Raw genomic sequence first — 18604 nt, 5'->3', positions numbered from 1 at the left:
CAGTATTCATTTCAGAAGCTATAATGTAACAACTTTTGTAACATTGGCTCTGAATAATCATCATAAAAGGTCTTGCCCCCGATGGTTTCCGTATTTGTAACTGTTACCACGTTCGCCTCACACGCGCAAGATCTCCTCCCAGGCGGAAACACGCTCATTTTGTTTCTTTATTACAGAATTTAAATATTTACTTCAAAGTAACTTCTTGGAAATTCTGGTTCAGTGATTTTTTTTTTTCTTCTTCTGCATCCCTGTCGTTTTAGGAATGACAGCAGAATTCTAAAAAAACTATTTCAAAGTCAAAGCAATTGAAATTCTAGCTCGGTTCTTTTACCATAAAACTTTTAGATGGAGAGTCAAGGGAATAGAAAAAGGCAATTAGCAGGGTTGCGTTGGCCGGGAATCGAACCCGGGTCAACTGCTTGGAAGGCAGCTATGCTAACCACTATACCACCAACGCCCCGGCAAGCTGAGCTTCTCCAAGGCTCTTTAATAGGAAACACATTGGATTGGCTGCGGTGCCAAATAATGGGATGTCTCTCCCACGCGTCCCTCCGCGCATCGGAGGACACCGCCCTCGGATGTTCCACGCCGCCGCCCGCCCTGCCGCGCTACACGTCCCCCAGCGCCGCGGAAGCCTGGGTGCCGGCGCCGGCCCCGGCCAATCCCGGGCCGCCGCCTGGGCCGCTCGACTTCCGGGTCAAAGGGTCCCGAGCCTCAGAGTACCCCGTGCTCGCCTCCTCCGCTGTCCCCCGCGCCCGCCACTTCCGGGGCCGCAGTCCCGGGCATGGAGCCGCGAGTCTGAGGCGCTCCGGCCCCGGGACGACCCGGCCCGCCCGGCCGCCGCCCGCGCCGGCCCGAGCCCTGGTGAGCAGCGCCCCGCGCCCCATCCCGCTCGGCCGCGACCCTGCATCGCCGAGACCCGCCCGTACCCTCCGCCCCCGCCCCGCCGCGGACCCGCACTCTGGTCTCTCCAGCCCCCGGTGGGTTTCCTCTCCGCTCCGGCCTCTCCTTCCCCTGCACCCCCTCCCGCCCCCTCCTGCTGGGCCCCCTCTCCGCCTCCGCCCGGCCGGCCTCCTCCCCACCCGTCCCGGCGCTGCATGCCACCTGGCCCGGGCCCCTTCCGGGGGGCCGCGCCCGAGCGCGCCTCCTCTCCTCGCCGGCTCTGGAGGCCCCACTTTCTCCATCTCCCACGCAAATAGGAGAGCGGAGGCCACCTCTCTGACCCGTGTGCTGCCCCCTGCCCAGGGCTGGGCCCTCCGCTTCCACATCCCCGCAGGTCCAGTCCCTCTTCTCAGCTCCCCCCATCCCCATCCCCATCGCCAGGCCCGCCCGGCCGCCACCTTCCTCCCACACCTTCTCAGACCAGCCTGGGTACTTCCCCCCCCCCCCCCCCCCCCCGACACTGCCCCTGAGCCCTCCGAAGCAGCCCTTCTCTTTGCCTCGGCTCCTGTCAACCCTCCCTTCCCCCTCCATGAGGAAGTCTTAAAAAAAAAAAAAGCCTGCTTTCGAGGAGCTGGGACTAGAGCCCAGATGTGCACTGTGGTCACCAATCCCTGTCGTCCCTGGCCGGGTCCTGGGGACTGGGCCCCGGGAGGACTTGTGTCCTGGGCGTGGTTCAGGACCTCAGGGCTGTGAGGCTGGCTGGGAACAGCCCCGGTAGAGGGAACCAGGCAGACAATCGGGACTCCCCAGTGATTAGTCAGTCCCTCCATTAACCCAGTGTGTTCATGACACATTCACTCCGTCAAGGTCTTGTGTCCGCACCCCCAGCTGGAATGGAGGCTCTCTGGACCCTTTAGAAGGTCCGTTGTGTGGAGGTGGGGCGGCCAGGCCGGCTGGGTGTGGGCTAGTGGGATCCATCTGCCTGTTCCGGGATATAGAAGTTGGCAGGAAGTGGTTTTCTACAACCCTGGGGTCACCGCCGGCAGGGACAGTTGGCTGGGACCCAGGCCAGTAGCTGAGGTTTTGTGTGCTTTTGCTGGAGGCTTTTCTTTCCATCCAGCATCCTGGTCCAGCCGCCCCACCCCCTGCCCCGTATGTACCCCCTGGGATGAGAAAGTGGAGAGCGCTGATTCCAGCCGAATTTGGCAGAGGTGTGGCTGCAGTCTCCCACACCTAATGCAGCGCCTGGTATTCGGTCAGTGGATGGTGGGAACTCTGGATCGGAAAGGGACTTCAGTCCATTCTCCCCTCGGTGTGATTTTAAATAACCTGCTTAGTCAGCAGTATTAGCTGTCATGTAGTTTCTACGATGCCAGGCCCTGCCCTGTGCAGTCTCATTTAATCCTCACCGTAGCCCCACTGCAGTCCCATCTTATCGCTGGGAAAATTGGGGCCCAGAGAAGTTACGTGACTTCCCCAGGGTCACACAGAGCCAGGATTTGGACCCGGACCTTTCTGATGCCCAGAGCCCACTCTTCACGCTGCACTGAGAGTGAAGCCAGTGCTTTTTTTAAAAAAGTATATTTTATTGATTTTTTTTACAGAGAGGAAGGGAGAGAGATAGAGTAGAGAGTTGAAACATCAATGAGAGAGTCATCGATCAGCTGCCTCCTGCAGGCCCCCTACTGGGGATGTGCCCGCAACCAAGGTACATGCCCCTGACCGGAATCGAACCCCGGACCTTTCAGTCCGCAGGCCGACGCTCTATCCACTGAGCCAAACTGGTTTCGGTAAAGCCAGTGCTTCTTGTGGTGACATGTTGCTTCACCTCCTGCATGATCTCCGTCCTGCTTTTTCTTTAAGTGGGCACCTGCCTGTTGTCCTGGGACCCAGCTTGTTGAGAAGGTTGTTGGGTGCCAACCAAACCCTTTGACTTTAGACAGTGTCCAGGTGAGGACAGGGACAAGCTCACCCAATCTAGAATGCTTACTGAGTGCTTCCTATGTGCGAGGCATGGCTGGGCCCAGGACACAGCAGGAGCCGGACAGCTGTCCTGCCTTCGTGGTGTGGGCAGCCCAGTGAGGAGTGCTCACTCGCTCAGAGCAGGGGTTCTCAGCCTCGGAACTAGTGACGTTCGGGGCCAGGTCATTCTTTGTGGGGTGGAGGGAGAGGGCCATCCTGTGCATCGTGGAATTGGGTCTCCACCAATCAGATTGCTAGTAGCATGCCTTCCAGCCGTGACAACCAAAGATGCCCCCTGGGGGCCCTGGTTGAGACACCCTGGATTAGGGGATCCCATTTACCCCTCCCCCCAGGAGATACTGCGTTCTCTAGTCATTTTGGTTTGCTGGGGTCCTAGGATGCTGCACACATTTAAATACATAAACTGAGTGGGGAGGGGGAGAGAGTGACTCACAGCCACTGGGGGTCATTCTGGTGTATACCATCAGGGATTTTATTTTATTTATTTCTTCAAATATATTTTACTGATTTTTTTACAGAGAAGGAGGGAGAGAGAATTAGAAACATCAATGAGAGAGAAACATCAATCAGCTGCCTCCTGCACCCACTCTACTGGGGATGTGCTCGCAACCAAGGTACACGCCTTTGACTGGAATCGAACCTGGGACCTTTGAGTCCGCAGGCTGATGCTCTATCCACTGAGCCAAACAGGTTAGGGCAGGGATTTTATTCTTTGTGAGCCTGAGGATCTAATTCAAACTTTTCCTCCAAATAATGAATGCAGTGTTTTCCCCTCAGTACTGCTGACACTGGGGGCAGGTCATTCTCTGTTGTGGGGACAGTCCTGGGCCTTGCGGGGTATTGAGTCTCATTCCTGACCTTCACCCCCTTGATACTAGTAGCACCTCCACCCCATCAATGGTGACAACCAGAAAATGTCTCCACACATCACCAAGGGTCCCCTCGTGAGGCAGAGTTGTCCCCTTTGTGAACCACTGTCCCAGAGCAAGTGCTGTGCAGGATGACCACGTGTTGTGACGGGGTGACAAGTTAGCAACTTTGGATTCAGTGCCTGGAAAGACCTCTAAAGAGGTGATACTGATACCCAAAGGATAAGAGCAAGCAGGTCATACGAAAAGGAGGGAAAGGGTATCCCAGGCAGAGTGGGAACAAGAGTGGTGTGTTTGGGGAAGGGTAAGGCCAGTGTGCTGGAGATCATGGTCAAGGGCAGGGGAGCAGGGGAGGTCAGGCGGGCCATCGGGAGCATCCACAGTGGGGAATTTGGCTTTGTTCCATTTCTGGCAGTGTGTGGGTGGGATCCTCGGAGCCATTTGATACTCTCATCTTCTCAGGGACTTCTCACCTTGGGAGAGCTGCTAGGCAAAGAGATGCTGTTTTCTGGCAAATGTCAGGCACCCTCTCAAATTTCAGGCCAGGGCATCAGAATGGCCTTGGCATTGAGTGTTCCCGGAGGCATGGAGGGCTGCCCGAGGAACTGAGACGCGAGAGAAGCAGGGGAGAGCTTGCACCCCTGGATTGCCTGCTGGGAGCTGCAGCCCTGTGGTCTCTCCCGTTGCAGGCTCCCCACCTTCCTGACCAGCCAGGTGGTTAATGCGGACGGTTAAGAAGCTTCGCCTGGACAACAACTCAAACACAGGAAGTTGGAGGAGGTGAGGCGCATGGCTCTGGGCGCGCTGATCGCCAGGGATGTTGCAGAGTCTTAGGTCTGGGAAGATCCCTTTGCACCCTCACCCCCCTACCGTTCTGCATTCTCTAAGGTGAACTTCTGGCTGTTTTGCGGGAGGTGACGGTGTGGGCCGGCGCAGGGTTTCTCGGCCCTGGCACTGCTGGCATCGGGGCCAGATCACTCTGTGAGGCTGTCTTGGGCAGTGTGGGTTGTTGAACAGCATCCTGGCTCCCACCCACTTGATGTCAGGAACACGCCCAGTCACGGCAACCACACACGTCCCCAGAGATTGCCCAGTGTCCTCTGGGGACGGGATCAGCCCTAGTTGCGCAGTGATGGCCTGGTGGTTAGGATGTGAGTTTTGAGTCCAACAGACTTGGGCTCCCCTCCCCTGGGGGTGACATGGGTCAGGCCATTTGACCTCTTTGAGCCCACTTTGCAGGCTCTCAGATGGAGCTGAGCCTGAAACCCACCTCCCAAGCTTACAGTGAGGACTGGAGGTCATTACTCACACAAGATTCGTGAGTTTGGTAACTTCCACGTGTGGGGCCTGGCGTAAGTTGAAGAAACTGTAGGAATTTCTTGACCAAGTTGACCCATGTCAGTCTCGGTTATCTAACAATCATTTGCTTTTGTGGAGGCAGGAAGGTCTCAAAGATGATTCTGGAAGACGCTAAACATGGTGATTCGTTTCCAAGACGCAGGCTGAGAACATGCAGTCCCCGTGTCTGATGGGTGAATGTGTCAGGTGTCAGTTGTGACGGGAACCCATGTCTCTCTGTGTGCGTTAGGTCCCGGGTGGGCACAGGCTGGACTGCACGCTGACTCTGTAAGACTGGTCCTGAGAGCGGGGGGCCTCAGTGGTGCTGGGCAGAGAGCAGCCTGCTGCTTCCTGGGAACCCCCAGCTTCAGGGACATAGGGAGTGACCTGAACACCACTCCGAGGCAGTACGTCCTGTCCCTGCCCAGCACCTGCCCAGCACCAGCCTCCCTCCCCGCTTTATCTCTCAGTGGTTGGCCTGAACTCTCCCCGAGCTCAGGATCGACGGTTTCTTCTTGCCTTCCACCTGCTGCCCTCATCACAGGCCCCTCTGGTCTCTGGTTGATGCCAGTGGTGGCCCCAGCTCTTGGAGCACCAGCTCAGGCAGAGATCATGGAGCTCCCATCAGGCCTTGACAGTGGCTGAACCGGATGTCCTGCACTGTTGGCTGGTTGTGGCCCAGGCTGTGGAGGCGCCTACCGATTGGCAGAAAGAAAGTGGAGGTGGACATGGCCTAAGAGGCGTGCGGTCCACTTTCATTTCCCAGTTGTGTAAACTCTTGACTCAAGAAGGCCAGCACAGGCTGGCGCTGGATGGCGCAGGGCCGGCACAGACTTGCTTCACCGGGGCCCCGTCCCTCTTCCCCAGCCTCTGCCTGCAGTCAGGGCTGTGCCTCGGGGAGAGGAGAGGCAAGTGGAGAGCCTGACTTAGCACCAAGCCTTCACCTGTCTGCGAGCTTGGGCTGCCCCACTGCATCTAGAAGATTCTTAGAAGTTTCTCCGATGTTTCATTTCATTTCTCATCTCCTGGATCGCATTTTCGCTCCTTGGACTCTCTGTAGCGATTGGAGGCAAGATCTTTTTTTTTTTTTTTTATCACTCTTTGCTGTGGAGATAAGCCATTCGACTCTGTGAGTGCTTTCCCCAGGCTCTTTGCTTCTGGGGTTCCCTGGGGGACCCTGGAGGCCATGATCTGTCTTTCTGCTGGGAACAGGGCTTGCGCTGTGGTAGCGGAGTTGGGGAGGAGCCCCCTGGCTTGGTTTTCTGGGCTTGTCGCTGGCGGTGCGTGGGTCCTTGGGTCCGTGTGGGGTCTGCAATGCTCAGCCGGTTCCTCCTATCCCCCCCAGTGAGTCTCCCCCATCTCTGGGTTTGGTTTGTCTGACCTGAGGGCCCTGAAGGCTCTGCTGGCCAGTGGTCTGTGTCTTCAGAGCCAGCCCCGGAGGAGCTGAGGGGCAGGACACCCCAGCTCACTGCGCTCGTTTTGGATGGCCTCATGAGATGGCCTGGCTCCTCCACAACTGGGTCACCATGTTTGTGTTTAGATTTCTCTAAAACAAATATTTGCCTGGCCAGGCCAGTCTGGTCAAGAAGTGTGCTCAGCAGCGTGGGTGGGAGAGGAAGGGAGGGGGCCTCCGCACGGCCACAGCTGCTCTGGAGCGGGATGGGCTCTGCGGGGAGGGTGGGCACTGCACTCTCTCACCGAGTTCTCACGGGCCTGCTTCTCTGAGCGCCTCCGGTGAGGCGCACGTTTTCCCTGCTGGCCAGCCAGCTGATGAACTCTGTGCTCAGGCTTCTGTGCGTGGGCCAGTGGCCTTCCATGGCTGTCTGTGGAATGCCCGCTGTGCCAGGGCCACGTGAGGTTCTGGGGATACAGCCGTGACTAGGACAGACATGGGGGAGCCAGGCGATCGACAGGCCATCATTGTGTCGCATTCTCTGTGTGTGGCATGTGAAAGATGAACGGAGGCCAGCTTTGGTATGATGGTCATAGAAAGTTTCTAAGGACCTGACAGGTATTTAAGCTGAGATTTGATTTGATATTACTTGAGCAAAGAGAGGAGTTTACAAGGTGTTCTGGCAGAAGGAACAGCATGAGCAAAGGCCCTGGGGTGGGAAGGAGTCTGGGCTGTTTGAGGCGCTGAGAGAGGCCAGTTCGCCTGGGGCATAGTTTTGCCAGGGAATGAGGTTCAAGAGCGGCCCAGGCAGAGGACAGAGCTCTGAAGGCCAATATGAGGACTGGCTTTCGCCGAAGGGAAAACCCCCAAGAAAGGGTTTTGAGTTGGTAGACAGTTACCATCATTCAGCTGAGAGGTGACGGTGTCTTGGATCTTAGCCGTCCTGGTGTTGGAGAGAAATATTTAGGGGACGGGGGAAGTTGCACAGTGTGGGGTTTGGCAGGGGGAATTGGAGTGTCTGATGAGGAGGCAGATTGTGTATGGAACTCTGGTACCACTTCCCTTCTCATTTTCTTCCCGCCTGTCCCTTCCTCCTCATAGCTTCTCGCTGAATTCTGAGAGGGCGGAGAGGATGGCCACCGGGGCGCCGATGCCCGACACAGATGACACGGTCGAGATGGAGGACCCGGCAACCCACTTCCAGGTGCAGAAGCACTCGTGGGAAGGGCTCCGGAACATCATCCACGGCAGCCGCAAGAACTCGGGCCTGATCGTCAACAAGGCTCCCCATGACTTCCAGTTTGTGCAGAAGACAGACGAGTCCAGCCCCCACTCCCACCGCCTCTACTACCTAGGTAAGCCTCCCGTGTCCCCCGGGCCCTCTCGCTCCTTTGGGCCCGGGGGCTGCCCTGGAGCAGGTCAGTGTCTCTGGGACGGCTGTTACTAAGGCCTCTCATGTCCACAGGTCAACTGGTCCTCATGGTTAAAAGATCCAGACTGATGGGCCTGGCCCTGCGCCAGCTGCCATGCCCCCCACAGACATCAGGGTCAGCTGTGCAGGTGACGGGGCCAGAGGCCGGTGGGCCCATCTGTGCTGCAGGGTGCTATGGTTCGGGCCTGGAACACGGGCCTGAGCCACTGAGATGAGTTCAGTACCAGGCAGCTGGGCCTGCCCCTGGGCTGGGCTTGGGAGCTGTGGGACTCTCTGCACAGCGGGAGCCACAGTAACTCCAGAGGCTCTGGCTGCGGAGGGCAGTGTTAAGAAGGCCCATGGAAAGCCCTGGCCGGTGGCTCAGCTGGCTGGAGCGTCATCCCATACACCAGCAAGGTTCCCAGTTCGATTCTCACATTCCTGGGTTGTGGGTTTGGTCCCCGGTCAGGGAGAGTATGAGAGGCAAACAGTCTGTGTCTTTGTCTCTCTCTTTCTAAAAATCAGTAAAACCATATCCTTGGCTGGAGAAATAATTAATTAATTAATTAATTAATTAATAAGGCTCATGAAAGCTCTGTGATTGCACAATCGTACGCCCCGTGGTCTTAGCAACAGAGGATGGCCTGCCACTTTTTTGCATGGCTGCCCCAGATACCTGGGTAAGCATGTTAACAACTATTCACTTCCTTCTCCGTGTGTGTGCCTGTGGAGCAGCATTCTACACATCTGCAGTTGTTGACATGTGTGTTCCCTGCCGGGCCAGGTGGGCAGTTCCAGGGTACCCTCGGCAGCCACGCCTCGCCTGGCTCCTAGGAGGTAGACAGTTAATATCTGCTGGGTAAGCGAATGTTGCCCAACTTCACCTAAAGGTGTCACGGAGCAGATACAGTTCCAAGTGTGTTTGAAAGCAGCGTGACACGTGATTGTTGACCCAAGGCAGGTTTCTGTGCTCAGCACTGTCAGCTTCCGGGGCCCGGATCAGTCCCTCCGTACCCTCAGCCCCTGGGACAGTGCCCATTCCTGGTCATGCCCTCTGCCCTCAGCCAGTATCGGAGTGAGTGATGGAATGGACGAATGAAGGTCATTCTGCCCGAGGTTAACCCCGTGCTATTGATTGTGACTGTGACCTAGATGGACATCAGACGGCCCGCCGCTTCCCACAGTCGATGCAGGCCCTCCCCATAGAGACCACGTGGAACCCGGTGGCGGTCGGGCAAGCACAGGGTCAGAAAGGGGAGTGGACTAGCATGGGGGTTGGAAATCTAGTTTTACTGATGCCCGCACGCCCACTCATTTACTTCTGTCGCTGCTGCTTTTGCATATAGGTGACCTTTGCGAAGGTCAGTGGCCTGCAAAGTTGAAAATATTTACTGTACAGCCCTTTACAGAAAACAGTTTGCCAGGCCTGGCCCAGGAGAAACTAGGGCTGGATGTGTGTGCTTCAAGCTTCATTTAGCCGAGGAGGAGCTTGGCTGTTAGGACTGAAAGTGGCCAAGATTCAAGGAGTGTGGGGAGCTGTTGCCTCTTTTCCCTGCGGTTTCCTGGCCCCCCTCAGTCCCTTTTTCCACTTTCTTTGGTCACTCACTCAAGTTCAGATTCCATCCAGGTCAAGGTGCTTATCTGAGTTTCCTTGGGCTGCTGCTGTAACAAAATACCAGCAAGTAAGTAGGTGGCTTAAAACAACCAAGATTGACCCTCTCACAGTCAGGGCATCAGAACTCTAATCAGTTTCTCTGGGCTGAAATCGAGGTATTGGCAGGGCTACAGGGGGCTCCCTGCAGAGGCTCTCAGGGAGAGTCGCTTCTGGCCTCTTTGAGCTGCGGGTGGCTGCTGCCATTCCCTGACTTGTAGCTACATCGCCGCAGTCTTTGCCTCCATGGTCACATCGCTGCCTCCTCTGTGTCTGAAGGCTCTCTCTGCCTCCTTACAAGGCATGATTACATGTGGATAATCCACCCTAATCTCCCCAGTTTAAAATTCTTAACTTAATCCCATTTGCAAAATCCCTTTTGCTACTGAACGTAACATATTCACAGATTCTGGGGATTAGGGTGTGGACATCTTTGAGAGCCATCTACAGAGCCGCTGGAAGGGACAGAAATCTCTGAGCTCCTTTGAGCCACCAAGTATACCTTGTAGTCAGGTCGCAGGGGCATCTCTGGGTATCCAGCCCCCTGTGTGTGTTCTTCTCCCTGGTCCACTTTTACTGCTCTGCCGTCCGCGCCCAGGGTTTCTCGTCTAGGGTTCTAGCCGACAAGAGATGGGTTTCTGGGAGAAGGAATCAGATCGGCTCAACATAAGTCAGATGTTCACTTGTCCATGGCCTGTGGGTATGTCTGTAGCTGGGGTGGGCCGGTACCCGAGGTCCACAGAAGGCTCTGAGGGCCCATCCCAGTGAGTAGGGGTGACTGGAGACACGGGCTGTGGGCCCGGCAAAGACCCCAAAGTGTGCCTAGAACAGTTCAGATCTGTACTGCCTCCTTCAGGGTGACACTACTCACCCTTGAGCTGATCCAGTCTGAATCACTCAATATCCTCAGGGTACCCTTGACTTCACTTCACGTCCAAGTTTCTGGGGTAGCCCTCTCCAGACCCCCCCAAGTATTTATAACACGGCTTTGCACCAGCCCAGCACCTGAGCATGCTGGCAGTCAGCGACTCAGTGGATGGAACAGAAGGGGCCTCCAAGGGCGATGCCTCGCCCGCCACTCTAAGCGCCACCTCCCCCTGCTTTCCCTGAGACCCCTGCCTCGGGCACCAGGCTTTGCCATCATGGCATGTGGAGCCAATCACTGAGTCCTCAGGGAAAGCTCTTCCAGGTGCACCTGATGAAGCCCAGTGCACTCCAGATGGATCAGAGAAGGGACTGTGCCGGCTGCTGCTGCTGCCAGGAAGATGGGGTGGCGGTGGCTCAGGTTCCAGGGCTCAAACTGCAGCGTCAGGAAAGCCTCTCCTGGCTCTCCTGCCCCTCCCCAGGGCACAGGAGCCTCTCGTACAGGACAGGGAGGGCGCAGGGCCCCGGGCAGCTTTGAGGGCTCTTTAGGCAGGAAATACAAGACCACTGTGTTATGTCCAGATCCAGGGTTCTATGCCCCACCAGGCCAGTCACCCAGGCCACAGTGCATGGTGGTAGAGATGGTGGTTGCATTTGAGATGGGGTGCTGTTCCTATAGAAGGGACAGAGCCGGAATGAGAAGGCAGAGGAGGGGCAGTGGTAGTCATTGGTCATCTCAGACCCCTGCCTTGCATGCCGATCATCACCGACACTGGTGCTGAGGGCAGCTCATCCAGGGAATGTGCTAGCTTAGGCCATCAGCTGGGGAGGAGGTGGTCCCAGTATCCTTGGCAAGGCCTCACCCTTGACTTCCCATTTGGAAAGCTCCAGCTGTCCCACAGAACTCTGCAGACAGAGGTTGTCCAGAGCATGAGCAGTGGGCAGCGTGGCCGGGCAGTGTGATGTCTGCGCCTCCAGCTGGGGATGAAACAAATGGAAGCAGCTTAAAGGGTCCTTAGGCATCGAACTGTGAGTGCTGCCCACCTGCCCATCTAAGTTAACTTCATATTTTCCTTAAATCTACTGTTAAAGGAGCCCTTACTTACCTAGTAATTCTCTTTAAATATGCTTGTATTTTGCTAACTATACTTGGTGAGCAACTTTATCATAAGTGGAAAACCCATGTCACTTGCCATATCAAGAAGCTACCTATAAAGATAACTAAATAGAACAATTATTTTTATTATTTTGGTCAATCCTCACCCAGTGATATTTTTTCCATTGATTTTTAAAGAGCATGGAAGGGATGGAAGGGAAGGGAGAGAAAGAAAAAAAGAAGGGGAGAGGGAGGAGGCGGGGAGGAGAAACATTGATTTGAAAAACTTACATCAATTGGTTGCCTCCCGCACACACCCCAATGGGGACCCAGAGATCAAACCTGCAACCCAGGGGTGTGCCCTTGACTGGGAATCAAAACTGTGACTCTTCGGTGCACGGGCAGCACTATAACCACTGAGCTACTGGCCAGGGCTCTGCCGTTAACTTTATTAACAGCAATTGTATTGTCATCCATCCAAAGTAAAGACATTACCGTTTGGAAGATCTGCCATTGTTTTATTTGCCACTAAGAACAGGACAGCACCTTCAACAAGAACACACATCTCAACATCAGAGATGTAAGAATAAGAAAAATTGCAATTTACTGGAATTAGGTTGATGTCTCTGAGTGGCATATGCTAAGTGCTTTGTATTTCTTACCTCATTTAATCCACACAGAATCCTCACTGCAGCTGCTGTAGTTTTATAGATAAGGTTAGGTCAGTGGTTCTGTCGTGGAGGTGCTGTCCTCCAGGGGACACTGGGCAACGACATCTATAGTCATCACGACTAGGGGCACTCCTGGCATTGAGTGGATGGGGCCAAGGATGCTGCTACACATGCCACAGTGCCCAGGACGTCCCCACAGAGTGACCAGGTCTCAGTGTCACCAGTGCCAAGGGAAGAAATGCTTGACTAGACACACACCTGCTCTAACCCTAGAGCAATTCCTGGCCTTTACAAAAGCTTTTAATAAAGGACATTGAAGACCGGAGCCTCGCCTGTTGAGAGCTGGCTAGCCCTGACCAGCCTTTTTTTATTCTATTGTGTGTGTGCTGTTTCTTCAGTAATTTAGTTCAAGAAATTCAGGACACACGTCTCTGCTGTGGAGGATCTGGTACTACTGCGGACATGCTTAAACCTGGGTTCGTAGCTTCTCTGGGGAGGGGTGTGCAGCCAGGTTGTGTTGGCAAGATGACATGGAAGCAGAAGGAACCAGCTGGGCCCAGGCATGGAGAGCCTGAGGCTGGCCCTGCCCTGTGCTGGACCAAGTCACCCATTCTGTTTTCTCCTCTTGCCCAAGGGATGCCTTATGGCAGCCGAGAGAACTCCCTGCTCTACTCTGAGATCCCCAGGAAGGTCCGGAAAGAGGCTTTGCTGCTCCTGTCTTGGAAGCAGATGCTGGACCATTTCCAGGTGAGCTGCGCCTGTTGGGTCCTGCCTGTGGGCGAGGGAGGGGCCAGGTCCTCAGACTGCACACCCTTTCTGTGGGTCCTCAACTTGGGGTCCAGGCCAGCGACTTAACTCATGCACACTGCAGAGCAGGGCTTCCTGCTCACCGCAGCCCTCCCCTCTCCTCCTTCCTCTTCCCCCCTTTCTTTTCCCCTTCCTTCTCCCCTCTCCCCTCTCCCTTTTCCCTCTCCGCCAGTCTGTGCTCAGCCCCAGAGTCTAGGCTTCTGATAAGAGTGCTTATCAAAGCATCTCTTCCTTTTAAATGCCTCACCAAAGACTTGAACTGACTTGGGCCAGGCCTTTTTATGGAGTCTTGGCTAATAATTAATGTCATCCAGAGTTGACTCGGTTCCAGGGAGAAGGATGGCGGGTGAAGAACGAGAGTGCCTTTTTCATTGGTTGGTTTAGTTCTGTAAAAGGAAGTTGACAGCAGGGTGTGGGGGATGACACACTCTGAGTTTCTCCATGCCAACGCAACAGCTCTCCCTTTGCCTGCCCCACTTAGTCCCCAAGCCAAGGAGCTGTATTCACACAGCTTTTGTCTCAGCATACGGTAATTTTGCTTTGGGTTCTGCTTTTTTATTTTATTTATTTATTTAAGTTTTTTTTTTTTTTAATTGATTTCAGAGAGAAGGAAGAGAGAGAGATAGAAATATCAATGATGAGAGAATCATTGATTGGCTGCCTCCTGCACACCCCTATTGGGGATTGAGCCTGCAACCTGGACATGTGCCCTTGACCGAAATCAAGCCTGAGTCCCTTCAGTCCACGGGCTGATGCTCTATAAGACTTGGGTTCTGCTTTTTTTAAAAAGGCATTTCTTATCATTAATGTTCCTCTCCATCTCCATGTCATCTTCAGAACTCTTCTTGCCCACAATATTTTAGCTGCCCACAATATTTTACGCCAAGGTTGGATGTGTGGGTGGTCAGGTGGTCTGGAATTTGCCCCGCCCCCCATCTGTGCAGAAAGTATGACTGATGTTAGGTGGGTTCAGATCGAATGCTCTTGGCAGGAAGAGGGGGTGAAGAGGGTGGAGGCGTCTGTAGGGTTGGCGTTGGGGACCTGGGAAGAGCAGTCCAGCAGGGTATCCCCATGCTGGGGGGCAGAGGACAGTCCTCTCTGCCATGGAGGTTACATAGGAAAGGGGCACAGGGAAGCCCAGAGGCGGGCAGGAGGGGAGGAGCTCCATGTAAGACCTGGAAAGGACTCTGCCACCCGTTCTCCGTGCAGCGCTGCTCATCAGAACGTTCTCTCTAGCGTGGACCCAGGTCAGATAGTCAGGCTCCCCCTGGTAGTGCCCAGGTGCCAGGGCCTCTGGCTGCTGACACTGGCACCTGTCTCCGTGTGTCCCCAGGCCACGCCCCACCACGGGGTCTACTCTCGCGAGGAGGAGCTGCTGCGGGAGCGGAAGCGCCTGGGCGTCTTCGGCATTACCTCCTACGACTTCCACAGCGAGAGCGGCCTCTTCCTCTTCCAGGCCAGCAACAGCCTCTTCCACTGCCGGGACGGGGGCAAGAATGGCTTCATGGTGAGCGCTGCCCCTCGCTGCGGTGGGGTGGGCAGGTGGGCGGCATCCTGCCCCCCCTGAGCCAGGCCTCTCTGTCTCCAGGTGTCCCCCATGAAGCCATTGGAAATCAAGACCCAGTGTTCTGGGCCTCGGATGGACCCCAAGATCTGCCCTGCCGACCCCGCCTTCTTTTCCTTCATCAACAACAGTGACCTGTGGGTGGCCAACATTGAGACAGGCGAAGAGCAGCGGCTGACTTTCTGCCACAGGGGTAAAGCGGGCAGAGGGCGCCAAGTCCTGGCCAGGGTGGGCAGGAACCTGCACCAGGGTGTGGTCTGTTGGGCCAGGCCCAGCTCAGCACCTTCCAGGCATAGTCATCAAAGGCACCAGTCCAGCTTCTAGAAAATACCCTGCCCCCACTCCACCCTCCCTGACCCCAGGCACCTTCCTGAACCCGGCTCTCACAAGCCCCCCTCCTGTGTGGCCCTTTGTGGTCCTCCTCCACCAGACACTTATTCTGCACCTCTGATCACTCGGCCCTTCCCATCTCTGCTCTCCTTTCTGACTCTGTGGTTCAAGCTCAGCTCTCACCTGCTCCTGAGTTTTCTCTCATGCCCCTCCTCATTGGAAGGTGACCTTTCCCTTCTAAAGATGTTTTCAGAACTCTGCACCTGGCGTGGCCGCAGACCTGTCCCCCTGTCCTGCCCCACAGCCCTGGTGCCCTCGCTCTAAACCTGAGCAGCTCAGCCGGGGGCAACTCAGACACTGGCCATGTCCAGGGACACTTTTACTTGTCATAGCTGGGTGGGGATGTCCTGGGGTCGAGTGGGTGGGAGTTCAGAGATGCTACTCAACACCCCGCAGTGCTCAGGACATCCCCCCACAGAGTGTTAGTGCCGAGGGGAAGAAACCTGCTTTAAATGAGACTCCTCACCTCTCGTCCTGCTTCCTCCTCCTCCAGGCTTGTCCAACGTTCTCGAGGACCCCAAGTCTGCAGGCGTGGCCACCTTTGTCATCCAGGAAGAATTCGACCGCTTCACCGGCTACTGGTGGTGTCCCACAGCCTCCTGGGAAGGTAGGTCCTTTCCATTTAAAAAAAATTCTTCTCCTGTCCTGGCCAGTGGGTAAGTGGTTTGAGCATTGGCCCATGCCCTGAAGAGTTGTGGGTTCGATTCCTGGTCAAGGGGATGTACCTGGGTTGCAAGTTTGATCCCTGGCCCAGGGCAGGTGCTATAGGCAACTAATTGATGTGGCTCTCTCCATTCGATGTTTCTCTTTCTCTCTCTTCTTTCTCCCCCTCCCTCCCTTCAATTCTCTCTAAAAATCAATGGAAAAAAGATTCTTGGTTGAGCATTAACAACAAAAATGTTCTATGTACACTTCTTTTATTAATAAACTTTCCTGCTGTTTGCACTTTTCACTTTAAAGAAACCTCAGGAGCCTTTCTATTGATGTCAGTGTCTCAGTCCATTTGAGGTGCTGTAACCACACCGCAGTTTGGGGCGCTTATAAATGGCGCTTACTTACATCTTATGGTTCTCAAGGCTGGTTGTTCAAGTAAAGGCGCCAGGAGATTCAGTGTCTGGTGAGAACCTCTTCCTGGTTCACAGATGGCACCTTCTTGCTGTGTCCTCATGTCGTGGGGTCTCTTTCCTAAGGACACTTACCCCACTCACAAGGGCTCCCTCCTTATGACCTAATCACCCCCCAAAGGCCCATCATGTAGTGCCATTATGTTGGGGATAGGCTTTCACATTGGATTTGGGGGGACACAATCCATTGCAGTCAGCACACAAAGAGCTCTTTGGAGCGTGAATGTGCCATGGTTTATTGAGCTAGTTCTTTGGTTGTTTCTAGTTGTGGGGTATGGTTTTATTTTGGGGTCATAACCAATACTCCTATGAATACCTTTATACACGGATCCTGGCGGGTGATCTTCTGGGCGTATATCAGTCGTTCTCATCTGGGGTGAACCTGCCTTCAGGGGACATTGCACAATGTCGGGAGACACCTGTTTGTCACACCGGAAGCACAGCGCTGCCACTCCCAAGCCCACGGCCTTGAGCCAGCCACTCAGCCTCTTAGGCATCCAGTGGCCGCCCTAACGCGGGTGTGGAGCAGACGGAGGCTTCTGGAGACACCTTTGGTCTGTCCCCAGTGGGTCTTAGGGGAGGACAGAAAGCAGCAGTGGCTGAGGAAGGAAAGGGCCTGCTGAGGAAGGAGCTGCCACGGCTCTGTCCCTGCGACGTCACCCCACTCCCTTCTCAGCTGTTACACCCAGTGATCCACGTGTTCTCGCAATGATCTTCATTGTAATTCTTCTGGAGACAGGTGTTAACTTGGGCTGCTGAACCTGCTCCCGCAGACCGCGGGCCTCCCCGGCAGACACTTGTTGTCTCACAGTGCTCAGGTCTGCAAGTCCCGGGTCAAGGTGTCAGCACCTTGGCCCCTCTCCTTGGCTTGTTCTCCCCGTCTCCTCACCAGTCTCCCTCTGTGCATGTCTGTTCTTAATCTCTTCTTATAAGGACACCAGCCGTATTGGATTAGGGCCCAACCTAGTGACCTCATTTTGCCTTAACCACCTCTTCAAAGATCTCATCTCCAAATACAGTCACATTAAGAGGTCTGCAGTTAGGGCTTCAACATAGGGATTTGACAGGAACATAACACACTTCAGCACACGAACCGCCTCCGTAGCCATTTCCCACACCGTTTTGTGCTGGGAATAATTCAGGCCTTGTCCCCATTGTGCAGTGAGGGAACTAGGCCCCAGAGGAGGTGTGACTGGCTGAAGGCTGAGTAAAGGGCTGCCCCGGGTTCCAGCACAAAGGCTCATGCTCGTGCCTGGGCCCAGCTGTGGCACAGCAGTCCCTCCTGTGCACGGGATGGGTGGCCTCCCGGCACCCTCAGTGGTGTGCCCTGCCTCCTCCCAGGTGCAGAAGGCCACAAGACACTGCGAATCCTGTACGAGGAGGTCGACGAGTCCGAGGTGGAGGTCATTCACGTGCCCTCTCCTGCACTAGAAGAAAGGAAGACAGACTCGTACCGATACCCCCGGACAGGTGAGTGCCCGGCACAGGTGGGCATGGCTGGGCAGTTGGCTGAGTCCCCGTAGAGCAAGGTGAGGCACCAGCTAGGGTGGCCCCAGGAGCAGGAGCAGGCCGGGCTCGGGAACAGCAGCAGGGCCAGCACCGCTTCGGGGCTCTGGACACAGAGGAGCCAGGGGGAGATTGTGAGGGGTGTGGGCCCCAACCTGGGACGCATCAGACATTCACCACCTTGTGAGGATACGGACTCGAGTTTGCCTCTTTCTCAAGAGAAACTGTAAATCCAGACTCATTTGAGAAATCACCCAGGTTTTTTAAAAAAATATATTTTTATTGATTTCAGAGAGAAGAAAGGAGAGAGACAGACAGAGAGAAATATCAGTGATGAGAGAAAATCATTATTGGCTGCCTTCTGCACACCTGAGAATCGAGCCCAAATCAAACATGACCTCCTGATTCATAGGTCGATGATCAACCACTGAGCCACACTGGCTCGGCATAAATCTCCCAATTCTTAAATGTTGCTCGAATTATTTAAAAATACTTAATAAACCCAGCCGGGTGTGGCTCAGTGGTTGAGCATCGATCGACCTTAAACCAGGAGGTCAGGTTTGATTCCCAGTCAGGGCATATCCTTGGGTTGCAGGCTTGATCCCTGGTGAGGGGTGTGCAGGAGGAAGCCAATTGATGATCCTCTCTCATCATTGATATTTCTATCTCTCTGTCACTTTCCCTTCCTCTCAAAATTAATAAAAATATATTTTAAAAAGATAAAAATAAAAATACCTAGTAAGCCAAACAAAATGGGTGGCAGGCCAGGTTCCGCCTGCAGGCCTCTTGTTTGCCGCCTCCAACGAAGCAAATGAAAGAATTGTTCTCGCTACCTGCAGCCAGCAGCCCCTCCTGTCTGCCAAGCTGGCAGAGCCTCCTAGAGGATACTTCCAACCCCCAGTGCAAATGGGAAAAGTGAGGCTCAGAGACTTCCCTGCCGGGGGCGCTAGAGCTCTGAGTGCCACAGTTGAGATTCGTCATAGAAATGCCTGGAGCCTGAACCAAATCCCACCTCTGGAAGCACGCCTTAGTTCCAGGCTATAAGCCACCTG

At 54.9% G+C, this 18604-nt stretch overlaps 1 protein-coding gene across 7 annotated transcripts in view; it reads left to right on the top strand.

Moving 5' to 3' along the window:
- Positions 1-625: 625 nt before the first annotated feature.
- The window catches only part of DPP9 (dipeptidyl peptidase 9), a 36083-nt gene continuing 18104 nt past the window's right edge, over positions 626-18604 (top strand). The window contains exons 1-8 of one of the 7 annotated variants that reach the window (XR_014794990.1): positions 652-867; positions 4427-4517; positions 7570-7823; positions 12796-12908; positions 14302-14475; positions 14557-14725; positions 15416-15529; positions 17388-17516. Coding sequence is in view for 6 of the 7 variants with exons in the window: in XM_084883629.1 (XP_084739755.1) it covers positions 4459-4517; positions 7570-7823; positions 12796-12908; positions 14302-14475; positions 14557-14725; positions 15416-15529; positions 17388-17516 (1012 nt within the window). In the remaining variant the exon portion in view is untranslated. Of the gene's footprint in view, positions 984-1696; positions 1806-4426; positions 4518-4969; positions 5035-7569; positions 7824-12795; positions 12909-14301; positions 14476-14556; positions 14726-15415; positions 15530-17387; positions 17517-18604 lie in introns of those variants that run through there. The other 6 variants (XM_084883629.1, XM_084883628.1, XM_084883630.1 and 3 more) reach the window with 6 other exon arrangements.

The sequence above is a fragment of the Pipistrellus hanaki genome (genome assembly GCF_964339955.1).
Source record: "Pipistrellus hanaki genome assembly, chromosome: 5".
NCBI classification, from domain to species: Eukaryota; Metazoa; Chordata; class Mammalia; order Chiroptera; family Vespertilionidae; genus Pipistrellus; species Pipistrellus hanaki.
Note: the sequence above shows the minus strand (reverse complement) of the source record. Positions and strands in the feature narration are given on the sequence as shown.